The sequence below is a fragment of the Ips typographus genome, linkage group LG1 (assembly GCF_016097725.1).
Source record: "Ips typographus isolate SLU linkage group LG1, UJ_Ityp_2.0, whole genome shotgun sequence".
NCBI classification, from domain to species: domain Eukaryota; kingdom Metazoa; phylum Arthropoda; class Insecta; order Coleoptera; family Curculionidae; genus Ips; species Ips typographus.
The window spans coordinates 30,128,285-30,143,892 of record NC_138422.1 but is presented as its reverse complement, the minus strand read 5'-3'; the positions used below and the strand labels follow the sequence as shown (position 1 = coordinate 30,143,892).

The 15,608-nt window shown below is 35.6% G+C and overlaps 1 protein-coding gene across 1 annotated transcript; it reads left to right on the top strand.

Moving 5' to 3' along the window:
* The first annotated feature begins 4,040 nt into the window (after window positions 1-4,040).
* On the top strand, window positions 4,041-12,252 carry elB (zinc finger protein elbow B). The gene is made up of 2 exons (XM_081975945.1): window positions 4,041-4,343; window positions 9,665-12,252. The coding sequence occupies exons 1-2, from the start codon at window positions 4,284-4,286 to the stop codon at window positions 10,817-10,819; spliced, it is 1,215 nt and encodes a 404-aa protein (XP_081832071.1). The 5' UTR covers window positions 4,041-4,283; the 3' UTR covers window positions 10,820-12,252.
* The last annotated feature ends 3,356 nt before the right edge of the window (window positions 12,253-15,608 follow it).

The window sequence follows — 15,608 nt, the reverse complement described above, 5'->3', positions numbered from 1 at the left end:
TGTATGTGGGAAAGAGTGTTAAAATAGCGATATTATTGCCACTTAACAGGCCGCAGCTAAAACGTTTCGGTTAGACAATGTTTCGAACTGATTTACATGCTAATGCGAAGCCTCGACCCACGAGCTCGTTGGCTAGAGTTCTACAAAACTCTCTCTCATACAACTTTTACAGTCTTAAATTTGTTAAAAAATACAATATAACCTATGATACCTAATATTAGAGTGTGTACTAATAAAAATAATGCTGCTGGATCCCATAATTCAACAGAAAATGTTTGCCTATTGTAAATACTGTTAAGAAAATGAACATAATTTTATGTTTTCCTAGTTTATATACATCCAACTTGTATTTATGTTAAAAGTTAGTTAAATCTGTATGTATTCAAAATATCAAAATGGTGTTGGTTTTTTATGTAGACAGTTGTAGTAAATAAAATTATTTATATTTTATTAGTTGCAGAATTTGCCTGATTTTATTTTATTATAATCAAACAAATACAGTCTAAATCAAGGCAAATAGCAATTACGTCATAAAAAAACATTGCAGAAAGACGTTATTCAAAAAAGGGGGTTGATGTGTGCATAATGCATGCAGAACACAGATACTAACCTCATTTGACATGGAGGATATCTTTTTACCTGTCTTCGACTGTTTAATAATAATAAACCTGTTATTCACTACATTCGAATAAGTAATAACACACCTACCTCTGACTAATGAGTCATTACTCACGGGTTCAGTTCACTCCCAGACTAATGTATAGCAGAAATTAAAGTAAAATGGTGTGACGTAACAGTCTAATAGAAACATAAATGGTGTTTTGAATGTAATGTTTGTGAACGTTTACATCTTCATGTTTGTTCAATTCAGAATATTACCTTTTTGTAGTGACATACTAAAATAACAAAAATAACCTAGTTATTGACAATACAATGGAGTAATTTACAGGGTGATTCATTGAATTTTTAACATCCTTGTAACTTGTATTCATTTTATAGAAAAAATAGCAAATATGAGTCTTTAGAGATGCGCCTACTTTATTTCTAGATAATCCATCAGTACAGGGTGTCTCAAATTTGAGCAACAAACCAAATTTATAATTGTTTATTCGATTTTCGTAATCTACGTCAAATTCTAGGCCTACTTGATGTATAATGTTTGTATCGATATTCAATTGTTTTTGCTCTAGCAGCCTTACTTTGACCACCCTCCTCAAAAGCAGAAATTCTCAATTTGGGCGAAATTTTGGTGCACTTTTCTAGAAAATCGGCCATAACTAGCTTATTTGAGACACACCGTATAACAAAAGAAAGCTAATGAAGGGGGCTATCACGTGACGTTGAGCGGGCACGGCTAAGTTGCCCCGTTTCGCCACTAGAGGGCGTCAAATTTGACTCACGTTTTTTGCAGTTTTTGCTCAATGTTTCAGGTTAAGTATGCAACCTTTACATTCTATACACTGTTTTGGTACCATTCCCAGGTTCAAATTAGTTAAAAAAATCACTTGGATTAAGGAAAACCCAAAATGGTCGCTGTTAGTATAGTTGGCCCAAAAAATCACTAATTTAGATAAAATTTTCGTGTACTTTTCCAGAAAATCGTCCATAACTCGCTTATTTGAAACTCCCTGTATAAAACCACCGTATAACAAAAGAAAGCTATCACGTGAAACGGGCTATCACGTGACGTTGAGCGGGCACGGCTAAGTTGCCCCGTTTAGCCTCTAGAGGGCGTCAAAGTTAACTCACGTTTTTTGTAGTTTTTGTTCAATATAATAATTTAACTAAAGACAATAAATTATGAATGCAATCAAAATCGTAGAGACTAGATCGAAAAAATGCTACTTCTGCCATAAAAAATCGTGCGGCAAAGTTTAATTGTTTGATAACAAAAAACCAAAGAAATGCTGCGGTAATCCTAAATAACAATGGCGGCAAACCTGATGACGTTACTACAAACTCTACTAGTTTTCTCTATACTTTTCCTTCTACAGGGTGGTCCAGTTTTAAATGTCAATAATTCACCATTCGATAGCCTATCAAAAAATAAGTTAACATACATTATGTCATTTTCATGAAAAATGCTTCTCAAGGAAAATACATAAAAATTCAGTTTAAAAAATCGGTTTCTTGTCATAACTGTCAGACAGCTGGAGCAATTTTAATCAAATTTGGAACAAATACATATGAAATTAATACTCATTAGGTGATTTAATGACGTTTGTCGAAACTGTCTCTGTCTGTTAATTTTTCTACCTTATTCTCTACGTCACTGGATATTTTTCAAAAATTTCAATTTTTTTTACTTTACTTGTTCAATTTAACAAAATAAATATCTTTTATAAAATTCTGATTTGAAACTTTAAAAAATCTTATAAGAAGCTTAAAAAATGTCTTTGTAGCCAGTTTTCATAGTTTCCAGACAAATTAAAAGACTTTAGTTTTGAAAATTTACTTATTAACCAGTAAATTTACTTTGAAACGACGAAAATTGACTTGAGAGGCTTAAAAATTGTCTTTGTATGCAGTTTTCACGGTTTTCAGTCAAATTGAAAGACCTTAGCTTTGACAATTGACTGGGAAACTGTGAAAATTGACTTGAAAGGCTTAAAAACTGTCTTTGTAGTCAGTCGTTATTGTTTTCAGATAAGTTGAAAAACTTTAGTAGTGAAAATTGAATTGTAGCCATGAAAACCTACTTTATCTAGAATTTTTGACTACAAATTCACACATTTCAACCTTGAAAATTGACTTGGACACCAAAAAGTGACTCTGAACCAATGAAAAGTGACATCAAAAGCTTAAAATTTGCATTTGAAGTAAATGTTCATAATTTGAAAATACATTTCAATATTTTAGTCTTAAATACAGGATATTGACATTAGATTCATGAAAATTGACTTAAAGACTAACTTTTCAAGTTTTTTTACTTTGCTTTTCATTTTCTTATAACTATGGACTATTTTTAGGGCTTTAAAACTGCTTTCATCTTGGAAAATCGAGTTTTAGGGTTATCTTCACCAAGTTTTTGACATAACAGACTTAAAAAACTATTTTTACATTTTCCATAGGCTTAAACATGCCATTTTACGCTTTGTTAGTGTTAAATTGACTTCTAGGCGCTTCACTGTGCTTTAAGACTGAAAAATCGAATTTTAAACTATTTTTTATAGTAAAAGTTAAGTTTCGGACTTTTCATTGATAAAATTAAACAATTGTGGCAGTAAATGTTCCGATATTAGTCTTGAACACTAATTATTAGAATTAAATTAGTTCGAAAATTCGGACTGTTACCAGTATGTAATTGAATAAAAAAAAGTTTGAATTGAATGACCAGTTTTACACTACCTATAGTCTAAAAAATTGAACTCCAGTAAACATTAGTCCAACAATCCGGTTTTTTGACTATTTTCAGTGTCAAAAATTAACTCGAAAACCTCAGAGATGACCAGATTTGAATCCTTTTGAACCATTTTAAAGTAAAAAATACAATAACCCAAGTAGACATTTCTGTCAATTTTGAATAATATCCAGTGAGCGTAGAAAATAAAGACTATCCTTCTAAACAATTTTGAAGAATGTCATTCACATCACATACCGAGTACTCATTTCATAATTGCTTGTTCCAAATTTGATCAAAATTGGTCAAACGGTCTGACAATTGTAGCAATTCTGGAACTCTGTGTCTTCTTCAGGAAATTGGAATAATGCATGTCAATTTATTTTTTGATGAGCTATCAATTGGTGAATTATTGACATTTAAAACTGGACCACCCTGTATAAGTTCCAACAGAATTCCTTTAGAAGAAAAATTCAAGAACCAGCCCCTTAAAGCAAGGGTCAGGCACGTCCATCAAGCACCAGATACAACCTGTCATGGGCTATCAAAACAAAACACGACGCCGCAACACCTTTCCGAGATCAAGTCGGCCACGGAGGGTGTCAAACGACGTCGGTAGTGTCATCGTGATGCTAGAAAGAGGTGGGGGGGGAGGAAACAGTTTGGGATGACGTCACCTCAAAGCGCGGCCGTCTGCGATCCCTCGCCAACACTGCACAGTCAGTTGTTTCTGTACGTGCGGTGTTGTTGACGTCGTTGTGCAGCGTTTTCTACACTATACGGGCGTAAACAAAACGCACAGAAGGAATTTTACCTTGTTTGGGGATGATCGACGTTGTGGCTGTGTTTTGGTGTGGTTATATTGCACGTAACGGCTTATGTTGTGGATTAATATCAGTGTGACGTATGGGATAATTTGTGGTGGATTAGTGCTGTTGTTGAAATGTTGACGTCCAGTAATCAGTATTTGCGGCCCGAGTATTTGACACCTTTACCTACCACGGTATGTTCACTTTAAATGATAAAAACAAGTTTAAAACGACTTTCTAGATAAAGAAATCTTCCGTCGGATTGCAATTAACAAAAAAACTCGGTTGTGTTGTACTACAATAATTATTTCATAAATGTAAACCTTTTTCCTATTCAAAAACAAGTCTTAATTCAGTTTTCACCGATATGGAGTGTGATTTGATTGACTTTTTGCTGATATGAGCAACTTTGACTTTAAGTACTCATCAAATTGTAAGGGACAAATAAACAAGATTTTTTTTTGGTTTATAATGTGGTTTCTCGTCTGTCTGAAGAAATACTGATTTTTCAAAAATAACGATATTTACTCTTGAATTAACACCCTCTTAGATCATATTAATAAGACTTTTTTTATAAACATTTTTTTAATTATATTTGCTATTTTAGATCATCTGCAAACCAACATTATGTGTTTAAAAGCTGAGGAATTCACATAAATATAAATAATAATATCATATAATGAAAAATAACGTTTTTATCAGACACTCAATATCTTCAAACAAGAGATGTTTATTTCCCGCATAAGTTGTTCCTATCAGCCAAAAGTCAATGACCACGTTTATATCTTCAACTTAATCAATCCAATTAACAGCAAATTTTTTTCAAAAATTGCGACATAAACGCTTCTGATTCAAAATTGTATTCATCTTTTTTTTAATTAAACTATCTGTCTCTACAAGAGTTGGAGGTTATGTTACGTATTACAAGGTAAACGTATTCAATTAATGCATTAAGATCCATTTTGTTCTCGATTTTTTCGTTTTAAAATAAGGCTGAATAAAATTTGTTAGAAAATTCTTTACCTTGGTTAGTGTGATAAGCAGTTTATTGCCAAAAAGCATTAAATTTACACTGAAATATGTAGTCAATTCGGTCCGGTTATATTATCATAAATCCTGCTTTTGTAGCATTTAAGGATCAAAGTTTTACATATTATTTAGACTTTTTAAACAGGATTGGAACAGTTTGACATACCAACGTAATTATTTTGGTAAAAAGCACCAACTGTAAACTGTTCTAATAGGCAGCAGTACATTAATAAACCGTCCTGCTTTATATTGTGACTGCCATTAAAGCTTAGACTGTGAACCAAAAGTTTGAATCGAGTTAAAGTTACAATTTTGTGGTTTTAATCATGCGGTTTGGTCAAAATATGTTCAGATTTTTCTCCATTAGAAGATATAACAATTGATGACTTTAAAACTGCATATCTATCTATACCTACTGAAAAACTACTAAGCTTTAGAAGCAGATATAAGGGAAGAGTGTCATTTAGGGGGTAATATCCCTAGTGCATTTAATTTTTCCGGAAAAATTCGGAAAAACGAGTTTCTAAGTAATTTGATTTTTAAAACCACTCTCGCTCATGCTATTTGTTCAAACAAATTACTTAGAAACGTGTATTCCAATTTTTCCACAGGAAAAATTAGATGCACGAGGGATATTTGGTAAGATTATTTCCTAAGATAAATAAACATTTTATTTTAATTAAAACAATAAGAACAATAATTAATAAGAACAATAACTTTCAAGCTAGAAAGGGTAACACTATTCTTTATGGTTGAAAATGGTGAGGTTTTGTTTTTTGTTTATCAATCCCAATCCTCTGACCGGTTTCGCCGTATTACGGCTCATCAGAGAGGCTATAGGGCTTGATAACCAAAGAACAAAACCTTCGTTCCAGTATGGTCAACTGGATGCCAGAAATGATAGTTGTGTGCAACATCTGGTGACATCTGTACTCAACTCTATGAGTAGAGATATTATTATTTCGAAAGAATATAATATACATCCAGATATTATTATTTCTTTTTTCGATATTATTATTTCGCCGTATTACTCTATGTAATACGGCGAAACCGGTCAGAGGATTGGGATTGATAAACAAAAAACAAAACCTCACCATTTTCAACCAATCAGATCGGTGTTTACCGAATGATGCGGCATTAATGGTGCTGTTCCTAGATTTTGGAACGCCGTCTGTACTTTCTAACTCATAGAGTTGAGTACAGATGTCACCAGATGTTGCACACAACTATCATTTCTGGCATCCAGTTGACCATACTGGAACGAAGGTTTTGTTCTTTGGTTATCAAGCCCTATAGCCTCTCTGATGAGCCGTAATACGGCGAAACCGGTCAGAGGATTGGGATTGATAAACAAAAAACAAAACCTCACCATTTTCAACCAATCAGATCGGTGTTTACCGAATGATGCGGCATTAATGGTGCTGTTCCTAGATTTTGGAACGCCGTCTGTACTTTCTAACTCATAGAGTTGAGTACAGATGTCACCAGATGTTGCACACAACTATCATTTCTGGCATCCAGTTGACCATACTGGAACGAAGGTTTTGTTCTTTGGTTATCAAGCCCTATAGCCTCTCTGATGAGCCGTAATACGGCGAAACCGGTCAGAGGATTGGGATTGATAAACAAAAAACAAAACCTCACCATTTTCAACCAATCAGATCGGTGTTTACCGAATGATGCGGCATTAATGGTGCTGTTCCTAGATTTTGGAACGCCGTCTGTACTTTCTAACTCATAGAGTTGAGTACAGATGTCACCAGATGTTGCACACAACTATCATTTCTGGCATCCAGTTGACCATACTGGAACGAAGGTTTTGTTCTTTGGTTATCAAGCCCTATAGCCTCTCTGATGAGCCGTAATACGGCGAAACCGGTCAGAGGATTGGGATTGATAAACAAAAAACAAAACCTCACCATTTTCAACCAATCAGATCGGTGTTTACCGAATGATGCGGCATTAATGGTGCTGTTCCTAGATTTTGGAACGCCGTCTGTACTTTCTAACTCATAGAGTTGAGTACAGATGTCACCAGATGTTGCACACAACTACTATTCTTTATGTTGCTGTAAGGAGTGTGAAATTTTTTCGAATTTTTTTCCGGAAAAACTGCTGACAGCTAAGTTGACAGTTGTTGACAAGTAATTTTTCCACTTAAAATTTACATTTGTTATACTAATTCTTGATAGCGATTGGTCAAAATTGATAGGAAGGAAATAATCAACAAAAACACACAATTTAACAAAAATAACAACCTGTCATTGGCTATCAAAACAAAACACGACTAAAACCAAAAATGTAAAAATGATTTTTTCTTTTTTTTTTCACTGTCAATAAGATGAATGTTATTTGTGGCTGGAGTGTCATTCAAAATGAACAACAAAGGATAGTTAGCAATTTTGATTGATTAATGTATTCTAGAATAGGGTATTAGAACAGTTAGTTAAAAAAATGTAAAAATAATGACTTTTTTAAACAAATTAGCAAGAAAATTACTGTTTCTGTTCGAGCAATCGAAAGTCCTAGTTTTCAATCTGAAACAAGACATCCAGTAAAGGTTTACCTTTAATTTAAATGTCTCTTTAAAATTATTACATATTGCAATGTTAAATTGAGGTAAGCAGTTTGACAGATACAGCACTAAAACTGTGTAGCACATTATGATGAACTATGAGAGACGAAATTAACAATTACCTCAGGAATGAAGCTCTTGAACGTCTTCATTTAAAATATGACTTTTTTTCTTACAAATTTAAAGTTTTCTTATAAAAATTTAGCAGTAAACACTGTAAACAGTCTTCTTACTTAAACGAAGTAGATATCGATTGGTTATTGATAGTGTTTTGTAAGTTTTTGCCTCTTTGGGAAAATGATCTTGTTGGTGACTATAGTCTATCCGGCGAACCTACGGAGTAATAAAAGCGTCCATTAGTAATGATCTATATCCGGTCCGTTTTACAATATAATATCTTCTTCTCTCTCTAATATAAGGACTTCTCGGATTTCATGTCTCGATTCACATTTACGTACCTGTTTTACAGTGTAATGCGGACCGACCAAAGTTGCCGCCCATCGAATTTTATTACTCCGTAGGTTCGCCGGATAAACTATAGTAATGCCCATTGCCACTTGTAAATTTTGATTACTTAATCAACGTTTTTTGTTTATTTGCTTTTTTTGCGGCAGTAGACATTATTGAAGTACTCTCATTGCTCAATTTAGTTTAAGAAAAAAGTTTAATTTTTTTGTGGTCAAATCAGCATTTAGCCACTTTTTAGGCAAAATTTAAAAAATACTTTGCACTAGTACCAAGCTGGTCAGCTTTTACAAAAAAAATAATTTACTAGAAGTGCTTAATATACAGGGTGTGTTTTTAAGCGCCACTATGGAGATCTTTGTTATTTGAAGAAATGTCATTACTTATTACAAGTATACAGGTGTGCGACCATAGGAAAACCGTGTAACGGACAGAGAAACGTAGATAATTGCATGCGCGGGACAAAGACAGAAAACGAAAAAAATATCAAGTAGGCCATATTTTTAGCGCGCTGTAGCCAAACGCCGTAAGTATTCAATACCCTCGACAAACTTACTTACGGCGTTTGACAACAGCGCGCTAAAAATATGGCCTACTTGATATTTTGTTCGTTTTCTGTCTTTCTCACGCTCATGCAATTACCTACGTTTCTCTGTCCGTTACACGGTTTTCCTATGGTCGCTTTTGGATTTACCACATCTGTATAATATATTACGTATAATAATCATTATTTACACGTAAATTGTGTGTGGCGACGTGTAATTTTATTCTTGTCTAAAAATTGAGTTGTACAGAAATACAGTACTACTCGCCGTGTAATGACACTACTATTTCGTGAGTTACGAATTTATCTTGATGAGTAATAGGTATCATTACATGCTTGTTGGATAATATATTATTAAATAATATTGTTTTAAAAATGCACTACTAGAGTCTCTAATGTCAGTGTTTATACGGTCGTTATTAAAAAAAATGGGCTTGTAAAGTGGTCTAGGTTCGGGATTCGACCTAATTTGGAGCCCCCCTTCGGGGACTATTATTAACCGCCGCCACTGAGGGTGATGACTCACCGTCAACGACCATTCTGCCGCATTTTTCCACGTTGTTAATGCAGGGGAGCTTTTTATTATCGACCGGGCTAGATAATGTGCCGCCGACATGTTTCCTTTGTTCGAAATTACCTCGCGACGTTGATTAATGGCGTCCGCTAACGACCTAACCTATAATTTATCATTTACCAAACTAAAAGCCAATTGAAAAGAATTATTATTTTATACATATACACACCGAGCCAAGGCGCTTTCCTTCTTGGAACGAACGCCCGGCGCGCGATTTATTATTGATGACTTCCTAAAGCTGATAGATCAAAATCAATCGGGGGTTTGTTGTAGCGCGACGGGTCTCCTTCTCGATAACATTTAATTAACTGAGGTTTTTTCGTTGCAGCTCGACGCCAAGAAGAGTCCGTTGGCCTTGTTGGCGCAGACCTGTTCGCAAATTGGAGCGGACAGTCCCAATTCCAAGCTTCTGCAAAGCAGCAGCTCGGACAAGTCCAAAACCCCCAAATCTGACTCAAAATCCAACCTCAATGGCCAGTCTAGAAAGTTGGAAAGCCCCAGGGAGAAGAGCCACACACCTGAAGAGCGCCCTTCCAGTTCTAGAGTTAGGACACCTGGATCAGTTAAGAATTCTTCAGGGAGATGCGGAAGCAACCAGAGTGCTGCCTCCACCCACCGGGAAAGTCCGCCCGATAGGGTAGACGACCAAAGCCAGTCATCTCAATTAAGTAGGAAAACGCCAGACAAGGATGGCAGTTCTAGTCCATCTAAAACCGCTTTCACCCCGAATATCCTGACCAGCTCATCTGACCCAGCCATTAAAGATCTCCCGTTAGGAACTTTTAAACCTGGAGTGGTCCAACAGTCCCCAGGAGGCTCGGCCTTCTTAAGCACCGCAAGTTACCCGGGATTTCCTCCAGGTCTCCCCATGGACTTGATGACCTCCAGTTTAATGTCTCGAAGTAGCGGTCTCAGTCCGTATTTCTCCTATGGGAGATTGAAAGCCCAGGACTCTCTGTCAGTATGCAGAGATCCTTATTGCACTGGATGCAGTGTAAGCTCGCATCTGAAACCACCTTGTCCAGCTGGTTGCACCCAATGTGATCACGCCAAAGTTCCAACCTCAACCGGTTACAGTCCAGCTGCTGCAGCTTACGCACACGCTCAACTGGCCGCCCTAGCTGCAGCTAGTCAACTACCCTACATATGCAACTGGATCTCTGGTGACGCCTCCTACTGCGGCAAAAGATTTTCCAGTTCTGAAGAGTTGCTCACCCATCTGAGAACGCATACCAGCAATAGCGGAGAGGGTACCAGTCTACTGACCCCACCAGGACTACCACCCACTCACCCTTTACTGCATCGGACGTACCCCACTCCACCTCTTTCCCCTCTGGCTACCGCACGGTACCATCCATACAGTAAACCATCGTTGTTTCCCACACCTCCACTGGGGGCATTTCCTTTGGGTCATCCTGCTCTACCTCCTTACTTGAACCCGTATTCGTTGTACGCAGGTCCAAGACTGGGATCCCATCCTTAGGGAGCGAATGCCAAATAATGAGCTGTGCTGCTACTACTCTTGAGTTGTGTTCCTGCGCGTGTATGTACCCCCCATTTTAAACAATTTTTGTAAGAACAGCATGTTAATTGTAAATACATTGTACAGAGATACTCCAACCAGTTGTCCAGGATGTAGATTTCTAATGATGATCCCATGTATATTTTGATGACTTAAGTAGTTAACTCGATATGCAAGTGAGCCTAAGAAAGGAAATCAAACTGATGCAGTCAGCTGTTGCTTTGATGTGGTCTGAAACTGTATGATATATTTATTACACAAACATTTTGTAACCCCTTACATAAATATCTATTGTAATGGGCCTATCCCACATATCATAAATGTTTGTTTTAATGACTGGAATCGAAAGAATAGGATCAAAAAACTAATTTTTCATATTCTTGAAGAAAAAATTATGGTCGTAAATGTTCCTACATTAGTTTGAATTTATCCATTAAATTTAAAAGATCTGTTTTGGCGCCCATGTGACGTACGTAATTCTGGGCGATTTTATTGGCTGTTGCACGCCATCTGTTTCACTTCTTGTCGCTGATTGGTTGATAGTGTAGTACGTCACTGGCGGCGGGCGTTTTAAACATGAGATTAATGTAGTTTTTATCATCATTTTTTTTTTTATTTAGACTTAATATTTTTCAAAACAAAAAAATACGAGTATAATATTTTCAATCCGTCTTTGTAGTTATGAAATAAAAAAAAAATTGTGGGACAGGCTCATTCCCAAAATTGGTAATGCATATTAACATGGGATGTTTTAAGTTTAATATTTTTTTATTAAACTTACAAAATCCTGCGTTACTGGATTGTCAAGTAATAATCAAACTTTCCTGGACTCCTTAGGGCGGTTTTACACCGATCGTATGCGAATAAAATTGACAAAACATGCTAGACTCTCACGATCTTGATGTGTATGTGCGTGTGAGTGTGTAATTCTTAAAAACAAAACTTTTAACGCTGTAATGTGAGTCTTTGTTAATTAATAATATTGTTACTCGATGTTTTAAGTCTGGACTTGTTGGTGGCCATTTAAAATCGACCTTTTTCTGTTTTGTTCTAGAACTATTTAGTACGTATACAATTTTTGTTTATATTCCATTTATAAGTAATTGTAATATCTGCGTCAGGATGTTTTGCTCACTTATTGAAACCCATTTTGCCGAGCCAGAAAGCTTCTCAAACTTGATTATTCTACTGGGAGTTTTATTACAAAACCCGTAAAAGGTCATACTGTATGTACTATTGTGATTTCGACTTTTAAATGGCCAGTATCTCCTTAAGTGTAATTCGGAGCGGTTTGTTGCGTTTTTCTCTACCCCCCGACACCATATCATTAATGTATACCTTAAACTTTGATTATAATGTAATTGAGAAAAATATATTTTTATTGTTACGAACGAGTAAGTTGTTTCAATTTGAATGCTCTTACACTTACAGGGATGTGCATTCTAAAGGTAAGTGGTTGATAAATTAGGGGTCATAATTCATGCCCTCAAAGTGAATAGAAAAGCACTGAAGCCACAAAGACGTGTGCAAAGAATTTCTGAAGCAAACGTATTAAAAAATAAAAGTCAGCATTAAAAAAATTAGTTTCTTGTAAATTTCCAAAATGATCTTACTTCGAAGGTTTGAACCACCAAAAAGTGGTAATAATGGTTCCTAGATCGAATACAGAAGAACATCGATTATACTTTGTATGAATGCGTTTATTTTGCAGCAACGACAATCAATTATAATAACGAATTTGAATATTTAATTCATTCTTTGATTTGGCTCTATACTCCATAGTTTGCCAAAGGAAGTGTTTGCAGAGAAAATTTCCAACTAGTTGTTAACGAAATATGTACTATCATTGGTCAAAAGTCAGAAAATGTTATTGTCACGTGAGCATTCAACCAATGGCTGCATTTATAAGAACACATCGATAGAATAAATCGATTACTTATCGAAAAAGCATTTCTTAAACATCATTTTTCCCATCGAATTCCAAATCCGATTTTTCGATTGCGAATCGATTTGTTCTTATAAATGTGGCCAATGCCAACCGACATTTTTTTGATTTTCTGTTGGAACTTCAGTAGAAGTAAATTAAGTTAATTGCCTCTACCAACCATAATGATTTAAACGTCAACATTAAGGTTAGAAACATCACAAAAATTGTTTTGATAAAAGAAGAGGGTTTTTCTAATTTAAAGCAAATAACGGTTCTGGGTTCGTTAAGTTTAAGCAATTTACATAGAATTGGAAGACAGACGTGCATTGCACAAAGTGAATTGGATACCATTTTTAAGGTCTACAATATCAACAAACTACAAACTTTTTCAGAATTTGGTAGAAAGGTCAAATGCGATGAAACTGAAGAATTTGCGAACATTTCCATGTATTATTGTCTGCCTAAGGTCTGCAATATTGACCGGTTGTGTTGCATAGACTTTAGATTTTAAATGCCCCCATAGAAAAAAGTCCAACGGAGTGAGGTCGGGTGATCTCGCAGGCCATTCCATGGGACCACGTCTACCAATCCATCTTCCAGGAAATCGATTGTTCAGATATTCTCGAACGGGAAGTGAATAGTGTGGAGGTGCACCGTTTTGTTGGAAAATTAGTTGATTTTCAAATAAATTTTCATCATTTTCTAGTAGCTCTGTTATGGTCGGATCAACAGTGGTGTCAAGAAGTTCAAGATAAGTAGCGCCATTCAAATTACCGTCAATAAAAAACGGACCAACGATGTGGTCTCCTAAAATACCTGCCCAAACATTAAGTTTTTCTGGATATTGGGTATGGGTTTCCCTAAACCAATGTGGATTCGTGTCTGACCAATACCTACAGTTATGCCTGTTCACTTCTCCATTCAGAAAAAACATACACTCATCACTGAAGCAAATATTGTACAACAAATTCACGTTGTTTGTCAGATTAGTAGACATAATTTCACAAAATTGTAGTCTTCTATCATAGTCATCTTCGTTTAATTCCTGAACCAATTTTACCTTGTATGGATGAAAATTGTGTTTTTTTTTAAATTCTCCATATACTGCTTCTCGAAACACCCGATGCATGGGAAATTTGATTTAAAGACTGATTATTATCCATTGCAACGTGTCCCAAAACAGCAACTTCAATTGGTTCATTAATAATTTGCCTTTCAGGTTGATGTTTTTTGTTTGTCACTGAATCAGTTTCCATGAATTTTTGCATCATATTTAAGACATACTGATGACCAATTAATTTATCTGGATGGATTGCATTGAAAGCGTTATGTTTGAAATAAAAACGTACAATTTCTATTCTTTCGGGAGTCGTGTAAACCATATTGACAATGTTCCTTCAAAACGAACTTACAAGTTGACCGACTGAGGCAAAAACATGGAATGGAAAACAGGTATTCGGTAGTGTTATCAGCAGTTTGACCAAAATAACAAAAAAATTTTTTTATTTTTTTTTGGTCTAAATTCAAAGCAAATATATAAATAAAATAGTGCAATTAATTCCTTATGAAATACCCTTTCCAACGATGTGCCACACAGGGTATGGTGCCATTTGAAAACTTAGTGGGGGTGGCCATGGCGTCAAAGGGGCTGATGGCAGAAATTCAAGTCCTACGTAAAAAGATGTCCCCCTTGCAATCTTTGTTGACGTGTCTTAGCATTTTTTAACAGAGAAATTATTTTGGAAGATACTCAGGTTGGCTACTTTTCATTGAAAAACCCTGTAGAAAGAAACTTTAGCCCCAAGTGACTAATGAATTAAGAAATTACCTAACTGGACAGGTTACAAACGAGAACGTGAAATTAATACTCACTATAACCCAAATACAATATAAACATTAATGAAGAATTAATTATTTAATGGTGTATACTTATTTTTTAATTGCTTCATTAAAGACTAGCTAGTGTAGTTGCACAAAACTATTGCATTGAACTTCGTTTTGGCTAATAGTTAATCATCTAGCTAATGGTCGAAAATAGGCATCTAGCTAATGGTCGAAATACATACAATAAACATGATCTTCACTATTTTCGTAATGCTGGATTAAACACCGGTGAGTTTCTCTTAAATTTTTCAAGTGACTAACAAACTTCTAGTGATACTGTGGTATTTTCAGCAACGCATGTGTTGTGCAATATATTCAAATTACTAGCACCTATGTAAGCTCGGAGATTGGGGTCCGTATTTTCCACAAATACGACAAAACCCACGTCCGATCGTAATTTATGCGAGACGGTTTTTGTTTAAAAGCGCGATAAGAATGTAACATTTACGACGGAACGCTTGTCAACATCCAGTAAACATTTTTCATATCAATTCCCTTGTAAATTACCGTCCATAGGCGTGCCGCGTGTGTTTTTTGCTAAGGCCCTGTTTAACCCACTTTCGGTTACTTTTAACCCTGTTGATAAGGATGCTAGTTATTTGTGTCAGAAATATAACACTTGATAGCGGTATAATGACGTGTATTTCCGGCGAAGTCACCCTATACCACACATTTCACATCCATATAGATATACGTGTATATATGTATAAAGGCCGCGTGTAATAAACGCGGAGCTGCCAGTAGCTTAAGTAGTTATGGACTAATAGAAATGCCAACGAACAGAAATAAATTACTTTAATGTATGGTAAACATTCATATATGTAAGCGGTGGCGTCATAAATATGTCAGAGCCGTTGTCAACTAAATGCCTATTAATGTGTTCTTGGGAAATTTAAAACCCCGCCGCTTTAAATTTGCCTCGACGGGTCCAGTGGCGTA